The sequence below is a fragment of the Gigantopelta aegis genome, chromosome 3, assembly GCF_016097555.1.
Source record: "Gigantopelta aegis isolate Gae_Host chromosome 3, Gae_host_genome, whole genome shotgun sequence".
Classification (NCBI taxonomy): domain Eukaryota; kingdom Metazoa; phylum Mollusca; class Gastropoda; order Neomphalida; family Peltospiridae; genus Gigantopelta; species Gigantopelta aegis.
Window position 1 is genome coordinate 31,257,394 of NC_054701.1, and position 25,168 is coordinate 31,282,561.

Below are 25,168 nucleotides of genomic sequence, written 5' to 3' on the forward strand. Positions count from 1 at the left end.
GTTACATCGCAGCCATCAGGTAAACATGAATACGTGTATTTCAACTGAGGTCTGTGGTATATAAATCATAAACCGACTGCTGCCACTAACTGACAGTAGTAAAGTGGTAATCCATCTATGGAGTACTGACTACAGTGAGACATAAAGTGTAGTCAAGGGAAGTAACTTAACACTAGGGTAGGTGGCGTTGTACAATGCCACCATCAGTTCTTTACTTTGCGTGTGTCATCCTATAATATGTTACACCCAAAATGGGCGTGTAATAAAGTAAATTTAGCACTAACCTACATCCCACTTCTCCATTTACTTAAAAATGCACCAATCTTCCAGCTTGATTGACAAATTGATTTTAATTGTTGCTTAACAATTGTCATAGACAATTAATCAGTTAATTCAATTTATGGCAGGTAATTTTCTGTTAAAATAATTTTCAGGTGTTCTTATAGACTTCAGTAAGTCAAATTATTACCCACCTGTTGAACATCTGGGTGTATGTGTCATATACTTTTTTGTATGCACCTGGTGGTGTGTATTATTAGCAACATGACGTCATTTCGATAAGTGATGTCATCTTCACTGGTTTTAGTTGTGTGTGCACTGTGTGCATACGTCTCATTGAGTAATGTTGGAAGTACATGTAATTGTCATATTTGATGATGGGTAATAAACAAAATATCACATTCATTTTCAATAGATAGCATTTTTACAAAACTTGGGAACTTCCCATGATATCTGACCTCACTTTGGTTCAGTCAGATACTAAGATGGAAAATTCACTTGGTTCGTAAATAGGATATCTAGTGAAAATGAGTGTAGTATTATATACTGTGGATCCTGAAATTAACGCATCCTTAAATTAATGCGAGTGACGGTGGGCAGACTTAAATGCGACATGAAATTAATGTGAGTGGCCTCCTTATGAAATATTACTTTCCTAATAACACACGTCTGTGTACCTTTCGGTTAAATCTGAGTTACAGGCATCTTCAATGATATCAACTCAATAACATGTCTGTGTACACATCAATAAACCTGTTTAGTCCCTAGTGTTTTTCGTGAGATCAACACAAAGCATATTTTTTTAGCAATAATTTACCTAACGTGTATAGTTACCTAAATCTAGCTAAACATTAGCATATATGTAACATTATAACTGTATCTTCCAAAGATATGCCAAGAAAGTTGCAGTGAACTTGAACAGTAAAAACAAAGAAATAGTCAACCTCAGGATTAACGTGCTAAAACGCATTCAAGCATGATAAATTGTCGGATTTTGCTGGACTATTGGACAATTTTTGTTTAGTCTGTCTTGCCTACGATAAATTGTGCTCCAGTTGTTTTATAAAGGTATTAGAATTTTAATCTTTGTTTGTTTTAATAGCATGTGACCATTATTAACTTGCTGGATAAAACATAGAAATAAATGCATTATATTATTAATGCGAATCACACAAACTGATTTTTCGCATTAATTAATATTATGATCGCATTAATTTTAGGATCTACAGTATGAATAACACAGTAAGATCTAGTTATCCTTGAAATGAATGTTGTGTACAGTGGCATGTTAAAGAGGGTGAACAGTATGACTGGTTTTTATCCTATATTATCCTATCACATTTTATTTAATGTACAGCTCAAAAACCCAAGCTTGTGAGCAACCTGAATATGCCTCCTGTGTATGTTAATGTTGTCATAATGCCTGGACTTTTTCAGGTTCATCCAGCCAGTGCACCATCACTGGTACATCAAAGGCCGTGGCATGTGCTATCCTGTATGGGATGGTGCATATAAAAGATCCCTGTAGTCCATGAAGTGGCGACAGTGGGTTTCCTCCTTCAATATATGTATGGTCCTTAAAGCCGCACACCCTAGTTCCATCCAGCGAAAATAAATTATAATTTGGTTAATCTACAAACCTGTAACACGTTTTTATCAAATGGAGTGAAAAAGCAGGTTTTATATCGATAAATACCATGGGAATCCCCATGTCCCAATTGCTTGAAATAATTTTGAAAGTTAGTATTCTGATGTCACCGGTAGGTGTTGCTCGAAGCACAACAATGCCTACGTCACGACAAATTTCACAGACTTGGGGTGCGTTTCTTTCACCTCTCCTGGACATGTTCCAACTGTTCTGTCCTGGTTGTATCCCCTCTCCAGATATCGCAAGACTTAACAAAATTATTGGTTTAAGGGTTTGTAACGTTTTGTATTGAGACACTTACTTGTCTGAACTTTATTGTTACTGAAAATGTTCACGAACTGTGAAGAAAAATCTCACAAATGAACAACAACAAATCGGATGTTGATTGGTGAACCGTGCACGAGAAAACAAACTGAACCAAAATGATAATGGTCACATGATATACCAACGTCTGTGACACTGAAATGGAAATATCCCCTCTAAAAATAGATTAGACCTTGTCTGCTCAACGTTTTTTTCTCAGACGTGCGTGCGATTTATGAAATACGAAAAATGCATTTTGTGGTATTACAAAAACCAGGATTACCAAAAAACACTTCAGGTGAATGGAAATGTATATTCTAAATAATAAACGGTAAGTAAAGTGCAATTTTATTTGTGAAAAAATGGGTTTAATAGTGAAAAACAACGCCGTAATGGTTAACAACTAACCGTAACTAGGGTGTGTCCCTTTAACCATATGTCCGATGCAATATAACACTAAATAAGAAAATGTGTTGCATACATCGTTAAATAAAACATTTCCTTCCTTCCTTCCTTTCAGGTTCAAGTTATTTTGCTGCACCAGATGGTAGCCGCACACCTGTGAGTATTAAAAATATTAATTAAAGTCCTGCATCCTGTACCATCCTGTACCATCCTCCACTAAAGATGGTTTTTATCAATTGTTTCAGTTTGGCTAGACGTAAATAGAAAAAATATTTTTTGGGGGAAAATAACTAAATATTTTTCTTTGATTTGTTATGAAATTTTTTTTCTCTCATTTAAACTGGTCTTGTCTCTCCAATGTTCATTTTTCATTGAGAATACATATACATTGTATGCATGCCCACATGTGGACTAGACATTGCTTACATGTTTACGAAGTATAATTTCTGTCAGTTGATTGACTGATTGAAAACATTTTATTGTACAAAGAACAAAAGAATCGGGCACAAGTTTTCAATGTATGAGGCCCTCTTCTGTCTACATACAATATACATAGTGACTAACTTAATTCTGTCAGTGGTCGATTCTAAGACAAAAAATATTTGCTAATGATATTATTCACAAATGTGAATTATGCAGTCACAGCAGCTGTAAGTTCTTAAAAAATAATCTTCACTTAACACTTTATGAGATCAGGGCTAAAAATTCGGCTTTTTTCACGAGAATCCATGTGGATTCCCATGGAAGCAGTTCATGGGAATCCTCCAATTCTAAACATTTTTAGAGAAGAACTTTATCAACAGTGTTAGTGTATAGAATTATGTGTCATATGCTACTAACTGTATATGGATTTTTAAAAAAATTACTATTTACTGGAAAGAATAACCAATTTGTCAGTAACAGTCTATCCAATGTTAAAGCAAAAAAAAAAACCCAAAACACATACAAAAAAACAAAAAAACAACAATAACCAACAGTTTTTTTAGTTATTGGTTCCATTTTTTCTTTACAGTCAGTGTTTTTTTTAGGTGTCTTACCAGCCACGAGTTCATCCAGCAAACATTTCGCTAACGTTCGCAAACTATTTGATTGGCTCCCAATGTGGCCATTTGGTTTGCTGTGAACTACACAACCAGTCTGGCAGACGTTTTTCCACTCTGTCTGGCTGAACGCAGCCCATTACTTTTCTAAGATTGCTTATTTGTAAACAGCGCATTGGATACTTTTGTCGATGTATTTTGCACGTTGGTTCAATGTTTGTATGGATATTACTGAAGCACATTTCCACAACCGACAAAAAGATGTATTGATTAAAAAGAGCAGGTGATTCAAGGTTAGGAACATAATATCAGCGAATTAACATAGAAATGTTTGATGTATTACTAAATTTGGGAACACTTAATTACTGTCCATTGTTATTACGTAAGAACTGAACAAACATGTTGGCAATTTGGTTCATAGAAATGGACCAACCACTGCTTGGCTCCAGACCAGACTAGTCTCGATAAAGCACTATGTTATTATTATTAATTGTTGTTGTTGTTATAGATGTTGTATGTTTGTTTATTTTTTATCTTTTTGCTGACACCAGCTTGTTTGGTAATATGCAATGAAAAATTGAATTTAATTGAATTATGTTTCGAACATGCAGGGATTCAAATGTATGCTACACTTTTGAAGTCAGTTTAAACTGAAGCTTGATAACCAGACTATTTTTTTATTCTTTTTTTATTTATTTTTTTAATTCGGTAACGTTTTATTCACTGATTATTCAATTTAATAAATTTTTGGAAATATTTCACGTGAATCCAGATAGATTCGGATGTTTTATGTTTGCACGAATCCTGGCGCTAATCGGATTTGGAGATTCGCACGAATATTTAACCCTGTAGATGCCACTAGATTGGATTAAATGTAAGGAACTTCCCACAACATGCAGCTTGGCAGATCGATGCCCATTAGATTTTATATCTTGTGAATTCCCCTTTCTAATCTGTTCTATTTTAGGAATTTGTACTACCTACAGGTATATCCACTATATTTATTGAAGTGACTATCCAAGTTAGCTGAGCACTACTGTACAGGGCACAATATTTCACGCGAACCGCCGTTCTGTTCGCTTGTCGGTTACGCAAAATTAAATTTACGCGAACCGCAAATCGGTTACGTCGTGACCTGTAGACGTTCAGAAATTAAAACTTTCAGACTTCACGATTACAGTAAGTTTATTCATGCAGACATACTACTAGTATTCCGACAAATGTTTTCGACTGATTTTTAGATACTTAATGCGCAGCAAACCAGTAGACAACGGTATATTGCAACGGTTGTAACTTGCGACCAAAGACTCAGTATAGAGTCGAGCCAAAAGTTTTAAAGAAATGTGCACAGACCGCTAAGGCGCCTAAATTATCTGCTGCTATTTTATCTCTAAAGGAATATATGTAGACATAATATTGGATTGCCTATAATTTTACAAAGGTTGAAAATGGTTTTAAAGTAAACAAAAATGCAAAAATGTCACAAATACTAACATCGCATAATGAGCTTTAAATAAACATTTGGAATGTCACTGTAGTACAGAAGTACCAACGATAAAGTGAAAGTAGCATCGCCACCGCAAAATATCAGTGTCAAATTGTGATCTTTCTTTTTATGTTATTATAAGATTTATTTTTATTAATCTAATCATGCACCAATGAGTAGCCTGTTTTATAGTTCAGAGGAACTGGACATTTGTTGTTTGGGTTTTTGGTGGGCTTTTTTTAATTGCTGTATACTAAATTTTACATATCAGTGACAAATGGTAGCCTTTATTTGTTATTTATGAAAGAAAATTATTAGTTTAATCATGCACCATGGAATGGGCATTTTCCCTCCAAATGTATATATTTTGTTTCAGTACTGAGTTGATATTTAGTCCTTTTACAATAGTATTAACTTCCGCAAGCTGCACAGAGGTTCTAGAATACGGTGGCCCGATGCCCGAGGACAGTGGTTTTTAGATTCAGGCAACTAAAAATTACTTTTTGCGATCCCGATGGCAAATGGTGAATGATGATAATAATAATAATAATAATAATAATAATAATAATGATAATAAATCTACAACGCTACGATCGTACGAAAACAAAAGAAACATCTACAAGTCACTTCTTTCGATTTGCAAGCATTAAAGAAACTGTTTAATAAAACTTTTTTTTTTTGTATTTTGTTTTAACTTATGTTTGAGCTAAAAATTATGTATTTAAAATATAATTTCAACGTAACTTTGAGGTAACCGATCAGGTAATCCACAGGTTACGCAAATATAATTCACATAACCGAACAATTGGTTACCTAGGTAAAAACCACGTGAACCGACTTCCGGTTACCTCGAATTTCGAAATATTGTCCCCTGCTGTAACATTTTCAACTAATAGAACACCTTAAATCATAAAAATAAGATTTTAAATTTATTTTCTCATTTAGAATATCCATGTTTGTATATATACATGGTGATTTCAACAAATAATTTTATACATACAAAAAATATGTAAAATAAAATAAAATTTGCACTACTACAAACATTAGGATGATAAGAAAGACATTCAGTGTACAGACAATAAAATATATTTAATATATTATGTGGAAAATTGTTCATTTAAAATGCTATATTTGAAAGGCACATCTTAAAATGACAGCAAACTCAGGAATGTCCCTTTAAAAGTGCCAAGTAGATTACACTTGCATGTATCACACTAGATTACAATATGAGGCTGTAAGGTACAATTATTTTGTGTTTCTTTGACTCAGTTTTATATAGAGGATAATAAACGAGTTTCCAGTTATTATCAAATTTATATCCCAAGTGAAATAATTATCAGAAAATTATTTCACGAGGGACATAAATTTTATAATAACTGGTACCGAGTTTGTTATTCTATTTATTACCTGAGCTATTTTTCTCTAAAAGCCTTTATTTTTGACACACACGCACATACATGTATAGAAACGATATAAACCACTTTACGCACTGTTCCGAGTATTGCTATAACTTTGTTATTTAATCATGTTCATAGATAATTTTCAAAAACAAAAGTTCTCATTATTCTGGTACAAAATATATAATGAATTGCAATAAAATAACATTTTGTTATAAATTGAACACCAAAAACAGACAGCTGTAAATGCAGACATGATGTCACTGTGTGTGTTTGCCAAATTGTGATGACGTCATATTTAGTACTGACATGGTCATTGGTTTGTAAGCGTCAAATCATCCAGTAGTATTGTTTGTTAGACCAATGCATGATAATTTCTCAGTGAGAAATATTGATTTTTATTTTCCCCGTTGTGAGTGCCTGCTGGGGTAATAAGCTGTTTTATGTCTACACAATGGTAGGCATACATCACATGAATGAGAATAATATATGTACATGTAGGTACACAATTTGAAATTTTTCTCTTAGGTTTCAGCATAACTAAGGACCCATTCGTATATATACCTTCATGAAAAAGTTAGAGATTTTCTTGTGATCTCATCGTAAAGCAAACCATGTTAATGTCAGTTTCATAAATTAAAAATTTAATACATGTGTTCTTTTGCCCCATCTCTCTCTGTCTGTCTGTCTGTCTGTCTCTCTCTCTCTCTCTCTCTCTCTCTCTCTCTCTCTCTCTCTCTCTCTCTCTCTTTTTGGGGCGGGATGTAGCCCAGTGGTATAGCGCTCGCTCGATGCGAGGTTGGTGTGAGATCGATCCCTGTCGGTGGCCCAATTGTGCTTTATCCTTCTGTCTGTCTGTCTGTCAGTCTATCTGTCTGTCATAAGTTTTCAGACGTTTTTTTCACAATCCGACAGGTCGATCCAACTGATCAATTTTCGATTATAATCGATCATTGGAACATCACTAAAGCCATCTCACCTACTTGTAAAAGACAGAATGTTACATGTATTTGATGTTTAATAACATGTGTTTGATATACCAGTCGTAGGACTCTGGTTGGGATGGGGCAAAATCCAGTCAAAGACTGGGTCGATCCTCTGAGTTAATTGGTCTGATCGTACCAAAAAAAATGAAAGTTTGTTTTTGTTTTAGGACACCACTAGAGTACATTGATTAATCATTGACTATTGGATGTCAAACATTTGGTAATTCTGACATATAGTCATCAGATATCTGTGTGGTCCTTAACCATATGTCCGACGCCATATAACTGTAAATAAAATGTGTTGAGTGCGTCATTAAATAAAACATTTCCTTCATAGTCAACAGAGGAAACCCACAACATTTTCCATTAGCAGCAATTGGATCTTTTATATGTACTTTCCCACAGACAAGAAAGCACATACCACGACCTTTGACCTTAACTTTGCACTGGTTGGAACAAGAAACAAAATTAATCAGTTGAATGGATCCACCCAGGTAGTTTGATTCTGAGATGCAGGCATCACAAGCGAGCGCTCAACTGACAGATCTAAATCCCACCCAGAGAGAGAGATTTGCTGCCACCAAGGGATCATTTAATATATTGTGAACTGCCAAAGACAATGTCATGAACCAGTTGTGGGACACTGGTTAGAATGGAAAAAACATGTCCATGGAGGGGGGTGGGATTGATCATGTGACTCCTCATACATGTACCTCAGACCTGTGAAAACCAAGCCGGTCGATCATTACTTTAATTTAAATCTTAATCTTAATCGTGTCTTGTGAACTATGCAGTTTCCACATGGACATGATTATACAAATGGCCTCCTCCCAGTTCAACCAGCCTACAAGGAAGATGCTAACTGGAGCTGCTCTTTCTTTGCTTCTTGGATAAATCAATAACCGCTCTAGGACTAAGAGCCTGACTCAGCGGACCAGTCCACTAAGAAAAAGAGAGGAGTGTTTAACTTGCCTATCACTGAGAGTCAGTGTGAGGTCTCCAGATAATGGACTAATCTGATCTGATTAAGAAATAATGTACCTGGTGAATACTGGCCTGGTCCACTTGACTAAGGAATCTGGACCAGGCTATGATAAGGCACTCTTCCATGCACTGCTGTACTAGGATGTAGTTTAAGAGTGCACCCAGACTGTTCCTGCAGTATAGGTTCAGTTCAAACAGTCTGTCTGTACTGGAGGCAAGACTTGAAGTTTAATACTGGGGCAGGTCATGAGTTGCTGACCTTTCGGCTAAAATGTGTGTGTGTGTGTGTGTGTGTGTGTGTGTCCTTGTAATAGTTGTAGTGTAGCTGGAAAGACTGTGAGGTAGTTTGTTGACTTATTTATCACAGTATTACCTACTGGGTAATACTAGTCTGTAGTGTCCTTCTACGTGTTTCTGTGAGAGAGAGATGGAGAGCGAGAGAAAAGTGTTTGAGAGAGAGAGAGAGAGAGAGGGGGGGGGGGGGGGGTAGGTGTGTGTGTGTGAGAGAGAGAGAGAGAGAGAGAGAGAGAGAGAGAGAGAGAGAGAGAGAGAGAGAGAGAGAGAGAGAGAGAGAGAGAGGAGGAGGAGGAGGAAGGGAGAGGTTACAAAGTGTGAGTCTATTTGTGTGTATATATATAGAGAGAGAGTGTGTGTCATATTAAATGTTTGCAGTCAGGAAAATTTAAGAAAACAAAAATTAAAATATTCATAAGATGTCTCAAAGACATACATGTAAGCAGTTCATTTATCATAAAAAACTAAAAGAAAATGACTTACTGTTATAAAAATATAGTTGGCCAAATGATCATTAATTATGTTTAATGTGCACAGTAGATTTTGAGTAGTTTCTCAATAGTATAAAAACATTTTACATTGCATTTTATATCAAATCAAATCAAATCAAATCATTTATTTATATATGAATCATATAAACATGGCATGGTATACATTGGACAACATACATAATTAGAATATAAAATGGTAAGAGGTCATGCATCATTTGAAATAGTTAAAATATATATCAAAATGAAGTGTAGTAATTAGATAATGTAATAAACTGGTGTGCAGAATTTAAATGTTCTGTGTTGCATAATTTTCCCATTATTCAGTGAAATGTTTTTAATGTATCGTCCAATATTATACTATAGGCAGTCTCTCCCACATGTTTTTTTTGTTTTTAGAGAAAATAATTAGTTAAAGGTAGGGTCAACTCAAACAAGAGCCTTATGTGTTGGAAAGATACATACCCAAACCACCAACACATACTGACACTTTAACAAATGAAAAACACGTAATTTTAGAGTTAATAAAAAAACCATGATTATTCCTGCTAACTGGGGGCAGCTATTTTGTTTTGTTTTTGAGACGTCCGGTGGTATAGCTTGGGGCGAAGTGATGTCAGCTCCGTCCATCTCCTCTATTGACAGTGTAAACAAACGCTCTAATTTATGACAAGGCGCTTCGCTTTCATCAACCTGACTTGTAAAACAACATAAATGACTTGATAGTATAATAAACTTTTTTTTTTTTTTTTTTTTAATTCTTTATTTTTCTTTTTATTGGCAAAGGTAGTTTGTAAAACATAAATTACAAAATACAAGAAAAAAAGAACAATACACTATACACACAGCACGTCATTGAATACAAACAGTATTTGAAAAAAGAAGGTAAAAAGATATGTACAGCTGATGTTTCAGGGAGGTATAACATGTATTTGAACACATGGGCTATTTCACCGCAGGTCTCCTATTTCCACGACTTCTATTTTTGCATAAATATATATTATTATAAATGCATTAAAACCAGTTGATTAAATCAACCTAAATAAAAAGAAAACGGAGAAGAAGAATATTTATTCACTGGCTTCTAATACCGCGACATATAGGCACCATTTTTTAATATGGTCGTCCCCTTGCAAATTTATTTGTGATATAATTTTTTCTGTCATGTAATAATCCTTTACCATAGCTAGAAGACGAGAAAACGATAGTGAGATGTTCGCTACTCGAGCATTATATATATATTTTTTTGTTACCAAATATTATCTTTCTATCGTTTATAACTGTACGACATCCTGTTACGTCAAAAATCCAAGATTCGCCACAAAGAAGTCACTTTTGAACATTTTACAAAAAGGTGCATTATCGTTTCCTCGTCCTCATTACAGAAGTACAAAGTGCATCGTCCCGAATCCCTATCCTACATAGAAAGGTATTGGTTGCTATTATTCTATTAAGAATTTTATATTGAAAATCTATAAGTGCGATTTGTTTAGTACATAATCTGGGTGTTAAATATACCTTTTTCCATATTAACGGGGTGTTATCATCGTTTATTATCGCAGACCAGCGGATTTGTGCTATTGGCATTTCTACATTCATAGAAAGTATATTATAATATACACCACAACCTTTACTAATTTTTGTCATTAAAAACATATATGTCGGACACAAATTATTATATAAATTTATCTGTCCTTGTAATTTTTGGACAATGCCTTTCCAATTTTCTGGGATACTATGAATTACATTTTCGTAATCTAAAAAGGTTCCTCATATGTTGTATTTTTGTTTTAACTCTGCAAAAGGAATGATGTATCCTGTTTCAGATAAAAGATCTCTGATATGTGTTATACCGTTATTATACAAACCATTTCCATTTGCAGTCTGATTGAAAGTAGCGTCTTAACCATGAAACTTTTAGAGCTTTAATAAATGTTAATGTTTCAATCATTTTTAACCCACCCTCAGTATAATTTTTTGTAATAACTGAGCGTTTAATTCTATCTGGACCACGTTTCCATATAAATGAGAAAATCATTCTGTTTATTTTTAATATATATTCATTAGGTGGATTTGGTAGACTGGTAAAAATATTAGTTAGTTTTGACATAGCTAATGCTTTGACAACCGTTATCCTACCACATATAGTTCCGCATCTGCCACGCCACGAATTTAACAGTTTTTCTATTTTTACCAGTTTTTCATCCAAATTCAGTGTCCAGATATTATCTAGTTGTTTATTAAGTGTTATACCTAGAACCTCAAAATCGTTTTCACACCAATCTAGACTTAGCTGTTTGCACATTTCTGCCACGGTATTCGCAAGGGGACCTAATCCAATAGTTTTTGTTTTTTCTTTATTTATTTTCAATCCCGATATGTCTCTAAAAATATCTAAAGTACGAAATGCATTTCTAAGAGACAAAGGAGATCCATCTAAATACAATTGAGTGTCATCGGAAAAATGTCCAATTTTATATTCAAGACCCCCTATATCGATTCCTTTAATAAGAGGATTTGTCCGAACAAGAATTCCAAGAATTTCTACACCTAATATAAATAAATATGGTGAAAGGGGGTCTCCTTGCCGACAGCCTCTTTCGATGTTGAAAGGTTCCGAGAGATGTCCGTTTTGTAGAATGTGTGCCGTTGCATTATTGTAAAAAGTAGATACCCATTTTTGAATTGATGGACCGATGTGTATGAATTGCATTGACATAGAATCGAACGCTTTTTCAAAATCAGTTAAAAGTATTAGTCCTGGTATGTTATTAGACTTACTTTCGAATAAAATATCATACAATGTCCTTATATTTTCACCAATAAAGCGCCCTTCTACAAAACCTTTTTGGTCTTGATTTATAATACTATTTTGAATTGGTTTTATTCGAGCTGCTATGCAGGCGGATGCTAGTTTATAAATGACATTTAACAGTGATATAGGTCTCCAGTTTTTTAAGAGATGTCTGTTCTTATTTGCTTTTGGTATACAAGTAATTACCCCTCTTCTAAGTGATACAGACCATTGTTCCTTATCATAACCTTCATTTATAGTTCTTAAAACAAAATCACCTAAGTCTATCCAGAAAAACTTAAAAAACTCAATCGTGAACCCATCTAGTCCAGGACTTTTATTGTTCTTCATTATTTTAAGGTCGATACTAATTCCTGCATACATATTTTACCTTCTAATTTATTTGAAGTTTTTTTGTTAAGTTTTGGAATATTTGTGTTAATTAAGTCATTAATCTTTTCAGTTGAAACACTTTTAAAGCTATATAATGACTGATAAAAACACCTCTGCTCGTTTAATATTTCGCCTGTTGAAGTAATAGTTCCTGTAGGTGTCTCTAATTTTAAAATTGTCTTTGTGACATAATTTCTAGTTTCTAAACTATAGAAATATGCACTTGGCTTGTCGCCTAATTGATATGACAATGTCCTTGACCTTATATAGGCGTCTTCTGTTTTCTTATCTCGGAATAGATTCTAATTTCCATTGTGTGTCTTGCAGTTCATCTAAAATATTTTCATTTATGTTCTGAAAATTAGTATTTATTTCTTTTTGAATATTAGATATTTTTGTTTCTAAATCGGTTTCTTCCTTTAATTCCTGACGTTTTTTCCAGGTAGCATAGGATATCGTTTTACCTCTAATTTTAATTAACAATGTTTCTAAAAATAATGATACTGGTATCTTAAAGTTTATGTCAGCATTACATATCATTTGAATATTTTTATTTTGCACTGGTTGACCATATTCAGTTTTCGTTTCTTTTATTATATTTTTAATTTGAGTACAATAGGATGGGTCCTTTAATAGGGAGTTGTTAAATTTCCAATATCCTCTACCGCATTCTTGGTCCGAAAAATTACACGTTATATTAATAGCATTATGGTCAGATCTATAAGGTATTGTAATTTTAGCATCTAAAATTTTGTCAAAAATATTTGGAGATACAAGAAAATAATCTAGTCTAGCCTGCTGTCTAGGTTTTTTCCTCCTCCACGTAAATGATTTAGTATCCCCATTTAATATTCTCCAAGCATCTATTAAGTCATTTTTAGTTAGTTTCTAATACTGCTTGTCTTGCTCTTAGGTTATTAATACATTTGTAATTTTCGAGATCTAGCTGTGGGTCTAATACAAAATTCCAATCTCCACAAAATATCACGTTTTCTTGTTAAAAATTAATTTTATTAAAAATATCCAAATAGAATTGCGGTGAATCTTCATTTGGACCATAAATATTTACTATAGTCAAATCAGTATGTTTATTTATCGTTAATCTAGCTATTATGTAATTACCGTTTGGGTCTATGAAGGTATGTTCCTTATCAATAACATATTCATTATCATTATTAAATAGAATAGCAACTCCTCTCTGTCTTGTATTATAAGGTGCTATTAGTGTGTGCATATTCCATAAATGTTTCATCCGCCGTGCACCATTTTCATCTTTATGAATGTCCTGCAAACATATTATTGAATATGTTTTTGATTTATAGTAATTTAACACATCTCTCAAAACCTTTTCATCTGCAAGGCCCTGACAATTTGCAGACACAAACTTAATACTACTACTCATTTGGAATTTTGACAAAGAACATTTTTAACTTTAATAATAATAATAATAATAATGTAAGTGATATACATGAGCCTTGAGATATACTCCTAGTGAATCCTGATAACCTTCCTCCACTAACCAAAAACTCATAAATGTATATGTACATATGATATTCTGTACCAAAGCCTTTTTTAACATAAAAAGTAAACAATAGGTCGTTGGCAACCGTGTTGCACAACGACCCTACAATAACAATCAAAACCCAAAATAGTGGGAAGTGAAAAGAGAACATAAATAACCTAAAAAACAACAAACAGAAAAACACCCAACAATAAATGATGTATGTGTAACAGTACTGCGCTTTAGGGGAGCAGTATGTGCATAACAACAAACCAAAACAGGTGGTATTTCTAACTGTTTTGACACTCAGTGACTGCACGTGCGACATCAAGTGCACGCCTGTCGCCAGCTTTGTTACCAGTCATACGGTAATTGTACACAGAAAAAGTTGGATAACCATACCTTGGTATTCAGTATTTCCCTATCAAAACAACAGTGGAATGGGTAAGTATATACAATTATTATGTTACACTGAAAGTACACCTTGACAGGTTGCACATTTACTGTATATAGTTCTGCTGTGTATCCGCGGTAAGGTTTTCATCGTTTCAACAACACGCAGGTTGCGTACATAATTATATTTAGTATTATAGTTTATATACTTACTATAGGCCTGTTCATCATCTTACACGCATGTAACTACCGATATTCAGAAGAGAACAATTTTTAATGCATGTTTGATAGACCAAAATATGATTACCCAATAGTTTCCCTTCATGGATTTACATTACGGCTTATATATGCCAGTGCATTCACAACTTTGATATGCATTAGTAATACAATATACCTAATTGTTACTTATGTTTCAGTGTTTTTATACATTAATGTGATATTGAAAGTTGGCATATTTGATTATTAATGTATATTATTTCATAATCTGTACACAATGATCATATAATGTACATGCATGCACATAAGTATTTGTTGGAACACCAAACTACAATACAAGAGCAAAGCAATGGCTTGAGTGTGTGTGTCTGTGTGTGTGTGTGTGTGTGTGTGTGTGTGTGTGTGTGTGAATGAATGAATGAATGAGCAGTTTGTGTGGATGTGTGTTGGCTACTATTTTACTAGAAAGAAACACATACGAGAGTACTGTATAGGACGGAACTGTTCGTGTGTTAAGCATGATACCAATCTAATAGCATCTTTGTTGGATCACTCAGAAAAGATTACATACCGTCACATAAGTTGTGGGGTGGAGATCATGAATAGGTTGTAAGCTAGCCAAGGAATGATACAAATATGAACATATATACAAAAGTCATTTATTTTATTTGAAAACATTATGGGCATCATGCATTAAATTTAATGGTCTTCCACACACACCCATCCACTCTAGCTTCGAGAATAACATCAGCATCCACAACTCTTATTCTGGTTTTCATGTGTTTTTCTTTCCTAAGTTTATATGCGTGACTGGCAAGCAAGCCCCTCTTTTTTTTCAGCTTAACTGGCAGATCCGTCCTGATTGTTACTCGTGTCCCCTATAGATTCTTTGCTGAGTTCAGCACTAAATCCCTGTTACTCTGGTGCACAAACGCAACAATAATGGCCGGTGGAGAAGATTGGGACGGAGATCCAGCTGTCACTGGAGGGCTACTCTTTGGTTGACCAAGTCGGTGAACATTTATGAAGCTCATAGCTTCCACAATCGTCTGGTCGAGCTTCACGGACTTGTGTAGGAGGGTTCTAACAACTGCCTCTGTATCTTCTTTTTCTAGTGACTGGTCCACTTGTACACTGTAAATCAATAGATTTCGCTTTCTTTCGTGGATTTCTAATTTAATCATTTGATTTTCTAACTCTGTAATTGTATCGTCTGTTTGGCTTTTAATTGCTGTTTGGCACTGACAGACATTTTCTAATCCAGTTTTGTTTGTCTCTATATCAAAAGATAAACTTTTAACTGCCTCGTTCAGTTCGAAATTAATTTCAGTTTTTGTGGAGTCTATTTGCAGCTTCATGCTTAACTCTAAACTCGACAACTTTTCATCTACCTTTTGGAGTAACGACTTTTCCAGCTGCACCATTTTGTTTTCTACCCTCTCTATTTTTGTTTCCATACCTCTAATCGCCTCAAGGACCTGTGCCAACTCAGTTTTATCTGTCATTTTTGATTTTAGAACTGCTGGATTATCTCGGGGGGGGGGGGGGGGGGGGGGGGGGGGGGGGGGGGTGCTTCTTGTACTACATCTTCCTGCATTAGAACACTGGGCCATTCACTTTGTCAACACAGAACGTACATGTCATTAAACTTCCAAGATGGCGGTCGCGTGCAAAGCATGCACGTTCACACAAATTCGTCTACGGATAGCAGCGATTTACCTCACTCACCAGAAACCAGAACCATTGAATGAAGACCATGAACAAATCCACCACTCCACAGACATTTCAAAACCACCTTGCTTGGCATAAACTTAACTTTGAATCATTTTCTCCGAGCGAGCACTATTACACGACCATCTGAGTCAAGGGCAGGTCACTCTCTCTATAATAAACTATTTAACTAAATATATTTCAGGTTACATCAATAGAATGAAATGGAGTTATAGTATTTTTCTTTTTTTTAAAATCCAAAGAAAAAATGCATACTATTAGAGGCCTATTGGTAGGGCACGTTCGAGCAAAAACTACCACTCACGATACCCAAGTGATACTTTTCTTTTCTTTGGGACGACATAATTGGTCAGTTTTGTGATTTTAGATGGGAAAGTCTACTTAATCAAGGGTTTTACAGAATTACTTACAGTAATAAAGCAGGGCAGTTGGTAATGTCCATTACGATTTGAGGTGTATCCAAGCTGTTATCACACAATACCCTGTGATCTTCATAAAAGAGGCACGTCATTTTAGTGTGTCTAGACACAGTGTCTGGGGACCGTCTAAATATACACCTGCCAATCAGGAACCACAGGTACAGGCCACGGAAAGAAAATACCAATTAACCAAGAAAACATAATGTGCATTATATATCGTTGAATATGCATACCAGGCCAAATGCCTTAATTGTCACCTCCTTTAAAGTGATTCTAAGAAGTAAAGCATATTCCTGTATCTGGGATGGGAGTTAGCTCAGTCAGTAGTGCTCACCCGAGGTGCTTCGGTCAGAAGATCAAACCTCCGTGGCAGACTCATTTGGGTTTTTCCCATCCCAACCAGTGCCCATGACTGATATATCAAAGGACATGGTATGTGCTATCCTGTATGGGAAAGTGGATGTAATGGGGAAAATGTAACATGTTTCTGACATTCAATAGCTACATGTAATTATTAATTAATCAGTGTGCTGTAGTGGCATCATTAAAGAAGATAAACTTTAACTTTGTACCTTAATTCATGGGGTTGGGACGTAGCCCAGTGGTACAGTGCTCACTTGTTGTGCGGTCGGTCTGGGATCAATCCCCGTCGGTAGGCCCATTGGGCTTTTTCTCGTTCCAGCCATGACTGGTATATCAAAGGCTGTGGTATGTACTACCCTGTCTGTGGGATGGTGCATATAAAAGATCCCTTGCTGCTAATCGAAAAGAGTAGCCCATGAAGTGGCAACTGCGGGTTTCCTCTCTCATTATCTGTGTGGTTCTTGACCATATGTTTGACGTCGTTAAATAAAACATTTCTTTCTTTCTTGTACCTTCATGTATGTGTATATCTACTTTCAGGCCTTATCACGGACACGTGACGGTCTTATTATTGCTGAGATGGATCTAAACCTCTGTCGTCAAATTAAGGACAAATGGACTTTTCGGGTAATTGTATGGAAGTGTGCACAGGAGTTGTGTGTAATACTGTATGTTAATTGTGTTCTTCAAGCACAATACTGGTATGTATGTTAATTTTGAAGCTTTACTGGGAATCAGAATACACATGTGTGTATGTGTATATATGTCATGTATTCATGCACATATTGCACATGTATGTTTTGTTCATGATAATTATGTGTGCATTATAAACGTGGTTGAAAAACATAGCCTATGTAAGGCCCGCATTTCATTAATGCAGTTTTGCACACAATTCCACTTGCACATTTATTGCTTGAATAAATATACACAGTACCTTTTTCATATACAGTGAAAGCTCTCAAAACCGGACCCTCTGTTAACTGGAATTCCTTCAAAACCAGACGTTTTTCATGGTCCCTTTTTAAATATCTGTGCAGAAGAGAACCTTTCTAAACCAGATACCTCTTTAAACCGGACTTTTTACTTGGTCCCGATGGTGTCCTGTTGAGAGGAGTTTCACTGTACATGTTTTACACAAGGGCATTCTGCATGCAAAAAAAGTTTTTTCACACGGACATTTTCTTTCTCTGCATGTTGTAATAACGCAGAATGTTCACTAGTGGCTTGAGAAGGTAATTAATTGTGTAGACATGTTGTACTAAGTAATTGTATGGGAACATGGATAACAATACTGAAAAGTGAATTGTGAAGTTTACAACAGAACAAGATGATGATATACTTTCAAAAGAAAAATCATCTACTTTATAATACATGTATGTATATGCATCGTAGGGATCACTGAAATAATAAAATTATAGACTAATTAACAACATTTCTGGGAAAGGCATGTGAAGGGCCTTGGCTTTAAATACTTGCTATAATAAGTATTCTTAAACAATGATGAAATGAAACAGTAATGTGTAAAAGAATGTGCTTGCAAAAATGAAGATATGAAAAAATATATTTCCAATGTGTTGAATAACAGTACTGGACCACTGGTCTTCGCATTAATTTTATGTTTTATGTTATATATACTCTTCAAAAAACAGTAGGGGAACTCTAATAAGAATTTACAATTGCCAAAATTATAAGGTATCTTAGCTGTGGGGAATGGTTATATGATAATAGTGAATTAATTGGGCAAACATTACATTATATTAATGGACCTTCTTGGAAATTGTCAAAATCGAGAATGACACCACATACCCATACGTTTTGACCACAGACATCCTAGTAAAGAACGTTCAGTTCTGTTTAGCAACACACCGAAACACATTCCATAGTTTGCACGTGCATCACGCAGTTGCCCAGTACATATGCGTGGGGTGTCATTCTCGATTTTGACAATTTCCAGGAAGGTCCATTAATCACTGTGGAACATTATTTCTGTCAATCTGTTTCATTCTGTTGATCATACAGTTGTTATTGTTTTGTTTTTAGTCATTTTTATTGCTTCAATTTGCGATTTACTGATAAAAAAAAACCCTCAACTTTAAAATTTTCCCAAATTTTAAATTTTCACTTCTGACCCCAATCGTCCTTCAAGATCTTTGGTGGTCATAAAACCTACTGTAATACTGAACTACCGCTTGTAATGTTTGCCCAAATAATTCACTATTATCATATAACCATTTCCCCCAGCTAATATACCTTACAATTTTAGCAATTGTAAATTCTTACTACTGGGTAGATTTCCCCTACTGTTTTTTAAGAGTATATTATGGCAATACATTTTATATTTTCTTTCATACAGATTTATTAGCAAATAAATATAATCCAGTTTTAAATCATTAAGCAATAATTTCAAATTATAGAAGGTCACAATCACAGCCAAAGTGGCGGAATGTTTCATTTGACCTAATTAAAGGGTCGAAGAAACAACCTTTGCAATTAAAAAAATATCCACGGCAAAAAAATCATGCCAATAAAAAAGTGCCACAGCATTGTCGATAGCCGTGGGTGGTTGCAGGGCTTGACAAATGATGCTGCCCCAGAAGTCTTCGACCATGCAAGATTCTAATTAAATATACGTTTACTATATTAACAGATGACACAGCGCCTTGACATGTATGCAGCAGAACTAACTGAAGCAGTGAAGCCGGACTACAAGCCACACATCATCAAAGAGACTGAATAATCTCACCTGATGTAATATGTCCAGTATGTTATACTAGTCTATATCAGTCCGGTAGTTAATTAGTATATAGTACAAGTCCAGACTACAAGCCACACATCATCAAAGAGACTGAATAATCTCACCTGATGTAATACGTCCAGTATGTTATACTAGTCTATATCTGTCCAGTAGTTAATTAGTATGTAGTACAAGTCCAGACTACAAGCCACACATCATCAAAGAGACTGAATAATCTCACCTGATGTAATATGTCCAGTATGTTATACCAGTCTATATCAGTCCGGTAGTTAATTAGTATACAGTATAAGTCCAGTATGTCACTAGTCCATAATATAATACTAGTTCATATAACTAGTTAAATACCTGTATATAATACTAGTCCATATAATTAATCCAGTATTTAGTTTAGTATCTCATGTAAGTCCAGGATGTTACTAATAATTCAACGTTTAATATACCAGTCGTGGTACACTGGCTGGAACGAGAAATAGCCCAATGGGCCCACCGACAGGGATCGATCCCAGACCGACCACACATCAAGTGGGCACTTTACCACTGGGCTACGCTCCGCCCCTTTTTTTTTTTTTAAAGAACTAAAGTAATCCTGAATGTTGCATAAAAAACATTATTAGTGCCCTATACACATGTAGGTCCAAGTGGAATGGACTAGGTTTTTTTTGTCCTGCTGTCTGTCTGTCTGTCTGCCTGCCTGCCTGCTTGCCTGTCTGTCTATCTGTCTCTCATAGGTTTTCAGACGTTTTTTTTGCAGTGCCTCCAGATATTGAATTGAATGATTTTGTATAGGTTTATCATGTAGAGTTACAGATTGAATTCCACTTAAATGAGGATTTGCCCATTTTTGATAAAATTATTCGAGATCAAGCACGCTTTCTTGGGCACACACCTCAGCTATCTGGGCTGGCTGTCTAGGACAGTGGGTTAGTAGTTAGTGTTAGAGAAGAGGGTGTAGTGGTCTTATACCTATCCATGGAGTCGTTAAAACTCACTCTTGAGTGGGAGCCGGTACCAGGCTGCGAACCCTGTACCTACCAGCCTTATGTCCAATGGCTTAACCACGACACCACCGAGGCCGGTTCACAGATCATTTTCATTTCAACTTATTTTTGTGCTTATATCCAATTAAGGTTCAAGTACGCTGTCCTGGGCACACCTCAGCTATCTGGGTTGTCTGTCTAGGACAGTGGGTTAGTTGTTAGTTGGTTAGTGGTTAGTGAGAGAGGAAAGGGTGTAGTGGCCTTACTCCTAGCCATTGAGCCCTTAAGAACTTGCTCAGGGTTGGAGCTGGTACTGGGCTGCGAACCCTGTACCTACCAGCCTGTAGTCCAATGGCTTAACCACTGTGCCACCGAGGCCAGTTCGCAGATCAAATCTGACTTTCATGGGAATATATTCAAGTGCTATAACTCTACAAATAGGGGATTCATCCATGTCTGACAGAGTTATGGCCCTTAAACTTAGATATAAAAATATTTTGGGTTTTTTATTCACTGAATCGTGGTAGGCAAGGCACGTAATTCTGTTAAAACAAATTTTTTTATTAAGCAGACTTGAGAGTCTGAAATATTACCTGGTACTTGTATAATGATATACATTTATACTCGGATGCATGCAAATCCTACTTCTTGACTATATTTTATAATTCACCCATAAGAGAGTTAACATTTAGAACTTTGTGATCATTTGCAACAAATCATTGTTGGATACTGCATTCTTGATTTTAACAACATTGTTGTATTATGCTCAAGAGTAACCTTTCTATTATTGTCTAGCGTTATTATTACAAAAGTTATATTTTCTGAGAAGAAAAAAAATCATTAATCATCTGTATTGAAAAAATAAAAGAAGTCAATTTGATTTAATTTGTGTTCACTTTTACTGTTTTTCAGGTATTATAACAGATGAAAAGTTTGTGTGTTTATCTACAGGGACTCGACCTTTAGAGAGCATTTACCAGATTTTGTATCATATTTTATCAGTACTTACTACATATAGCTTACATACTACAGAGATTTTAAGAAATGTGACTATTCATGAGTGGTCATAGCAAATATGGATGCAGTGTATTTTATGTTTGAGTGTTTTACATAAAATCATGGTTTTGGATATCTTAAATATTATTATTATTTTGCCGCATGGAAGAAGCAGATCGGTGCAAGTTCGTCATATGAAACTGCTTTTATCAACATCCTTGACACAGAATACCAGAGGTTCCACTACAAGGTTGTGGGCTGGGGCACAGTGCAATATTAAGTGTCCAGGGAAAACGTAGACAAGAGTGTCCTGTAGGTTTTTATTGGAATCCTTCCCAGGTTAAGACCACCTGAGTCCCCAGCACTATAATTATCACTGGGTCTGGGCCCAGTTTCTAAAAACATCGTAAGCCTAGTTTTGCACGTAAACGTAAATCTACGAATAAACCACAGTTCTTCTTATTATTAAAAATACAGTAAAACTAGTTTGAAGTACACATATTTCGTTTTCTTTTGTCCTTAAAATGCTCCATTGTCCGTAATGATTTAATTTTCTGTGTGAAATAGATGTCAAAGACATGTAAATGAATGACTGGTATCCCTGCTAGTTGTAGACATAAACTTGTGATGTTTTGTGATATAGGCCCCTGGAATTTATAGTTCAACTCATGCAAGACTTGGATTGTTGTAGCGTTCAGATTGTATGGATCTTATTAAGGCTAAAAGTTCAGAAAATGAGGGTCTCAAGACCATGCACCAGATCTAATTATATGAGACTAGTGTTAGGACATTACTACCACATAGTGTTAGGACATTACTACCACATAGTGTTAGGACATTACTACCACATAGTGTTAGGACATTACTGCCACCTCTCAAGGAAGTTGAAACTCAAAGCCTGATAAAGTTAAAGTTTGTTTGCTTTAATGACACCACTAGAGCACATTGATTAATTAATCATCGGCTATTGAATGTCAAACATTCTGGCATGAAGTCATCAGAGGAAACCTGCTACATTTTTCCTAATGCAGTAAGGGATCTTTGATATGCACTTTCCCATTCAGGAAAACACATAACGCGGCCTTTGACCACTTGTAGTGCACTGGTTGGAATGAGAGAAAAACAGTCAGCTGGATGGAACCCTGCACTAACTCTGATTATATGAGACGTGTGAGAGAACATTATTACTTATCAAGAAAATGTAATATCGAAATCTGATAAAATCATAAAAAAAAAAAAACCTGTGTTGTAATGAGCATTATTTCTTCACCTTAATGGCAAAGGTAAAATCTGGCTGTTTCTGCCAAGTTTGTTGAATGGAAATATAATGCATTCCATAACATCCAGGCCCTTTTGAGTGTTACATCGTTGTTACCCAGTAACTGTCTTCTTAACTGAACACCAAGACTTGTTCAGATCCCTGATCCCTGTACTGAAGGGGTTGAACAACTCTTGTATTAATGTTGAGTACTATTGCACAATTATGTCTCTTGAATTGTGAATCTCTAATCTTGTTAATTATTCTTTATTAATTCCCTTTTAATTAGCATATTACTAGTACCTTCACTTCACTTTGTCTGTTGTTGATGTATGTTGTTTGTTTGTTTTTTGGGGGGAGGGATTGGGGAGGGGTGTTTGTTTGTGGAGGTTTTTTCGTTATTTTATTTACTTGATACAGTTTGGTGTTTTCTATTAAAGGGACACACCCTAGTTACGGCTAGTTGTTAACCATTACGGCATTGTTTTTCGCTATTAAACCCATTTTTTTCACAAATAAAATTGCACTTTACTTACCGTTTATTATTTAGAATATACATTTCCATTCACCTGAAGTGTTTTTTGGTAATCCTGGTAATCCTGGTGTTTGTAATACCACAAAATGCATTTTTCGTATTTCTGAAAAACGGACACACTTTTGAGAAAAAACCGTTGAGCAGACAAGGTCTAATCTATTTTTAGACGGGATATTTCCATTTCAATGTCACAGACGTTGGTATACCACGTGACCGTTATCATTTTGGTTCGGTTTGTTTTCTCGTGCACGGTTCGCGCAATCAACATCCGATTTGTTGTTGTTCATTTGTGAGATTTTTCTTCACAGTTCATGAAAATTTTCAGTAACAATAAAGTTCAGACAAGTAAGCATCTCAATACAAAACGTTACAAACCCTTAAAACCAATAATTTTGCTAAGTCCTACGATATCTGGAGAGGGGATACAACCAGGACAGAACAGTTGGAACATGTCCAGGAGAGGTGAAAAGAACGCACCCCAAGTCTGTGAAATTTGTCGTGAGGTAGGCATTGTTGTGCTTCGAGTGACATCTACCGGTGACATCAGAATACAAACTTTCAAAATTATTTCAAGCAATTGGAACATGGGGATTCCCATGGTATTTATAGATATAAAACCTGCTTTTTCACTCCATTTGATAAAAACGTGATATAAGTGTGTTACAGGTTTGTAGATTAACCAAATTATAATTTATTTTCGCTGGATGGAACTAGGGTGTGCGGCTTTAAAGAAGATTTTTATTATTTTTATTTTGTCTTTTTTTTTTTACAGAATATTGCAAATCTCATGAGGTATATTTGGGTTTCAGGATTGTTATGGGAATGAATTTTGATTTTTATATTGTAAGGTGAATACTTTCCATCTTTTCACAATGGCAGCTTTGAAAGTATAATTATATGCATATACTGTTTGTGTCTTATGAGCTATTGCAAACTCATTTAATTCTCAAATTAAATTCATGTGTATGATTTTGTTTGTTACTCAAGACAAGTTATATTTTACATGTATGATGTAGCAATATAGTAGTTATATCTCTTACCTGTATTAACTAGCCATCTTCTTTATGGAATTGAATAAAAAGTTTCAGTTATTGAAATATAAACAATACAATGTAACATTATGCATTTATACCTGTTGTTATATTTGGAGGACTATTAAAGATTTTAGTGCATGCTGTAGAATGCATTTTACACAGTGCTTTATTATACTCTGGTATGTTATGGTTAAATACAGCTATGGAATAAAACCTGACATACAATATTTCGGTGTTTGAATGTCTTTTGAGATGTAGTAGTACTTTCAAAATTAATTAATTAAGGGAGTTGGGGAGTGAGATTTAGACAGAGATGGAAAGTTAAAGTTTGTTTTGTTTAACGACACCACAAGAGCACGATGATTAATTAATCATCGGCTGCTGGATGTCAAACATTTGGTCATTCTGACAGTACAGTAGTCGGCAGATGAAACCCGCTACATTTTTCTTACTGCAGCAAAGGATCTTTAATATGCACTGTCCTACAGACAGA

At 35.1% G+C, this 25,168-nt stretch overlaps 1 protein-coding gene across 2 annotated transcripts in view; it reads left to right on the plus strand.

Moving 5' to 3' along the window:
• The window catches only part of LOC121367885 (beta-ureidopropionase-like), a 39,199-nt gene extending 15,570 nt beyond the window's left edge, over positions 1-23,629 (plus strand). The window contains exons 12-15 of one of the 2 annotated variants that reach the window (XM_041492330.1): positions 2,751-2,791; positions 17,661-17,747; positions 19,768-19,880; positions 21,765-23,629. In XM_041492330.1, coding sequence (XP_041348264.1) covers positions 2,751-2,791; positions 17,661-17,747; positions 19,768-19,857 — 218 coding nt within the window. In that variant the 3' untranslated portion in view covers positions 19,858-19,880; positions 21,765-23,629. The remainder of the gene's footprint in view (positions 1-2,750; positions 2,792-17,660; positions 17,748-19,767; positions 19,881-21,764) is intronic. The other variant, XM_041492331.1, reaches the window with a different exon arrangement.
• The last annotated feature ends 1,539 nt before the right edge of the window (positions 23,630-25,168 follow it).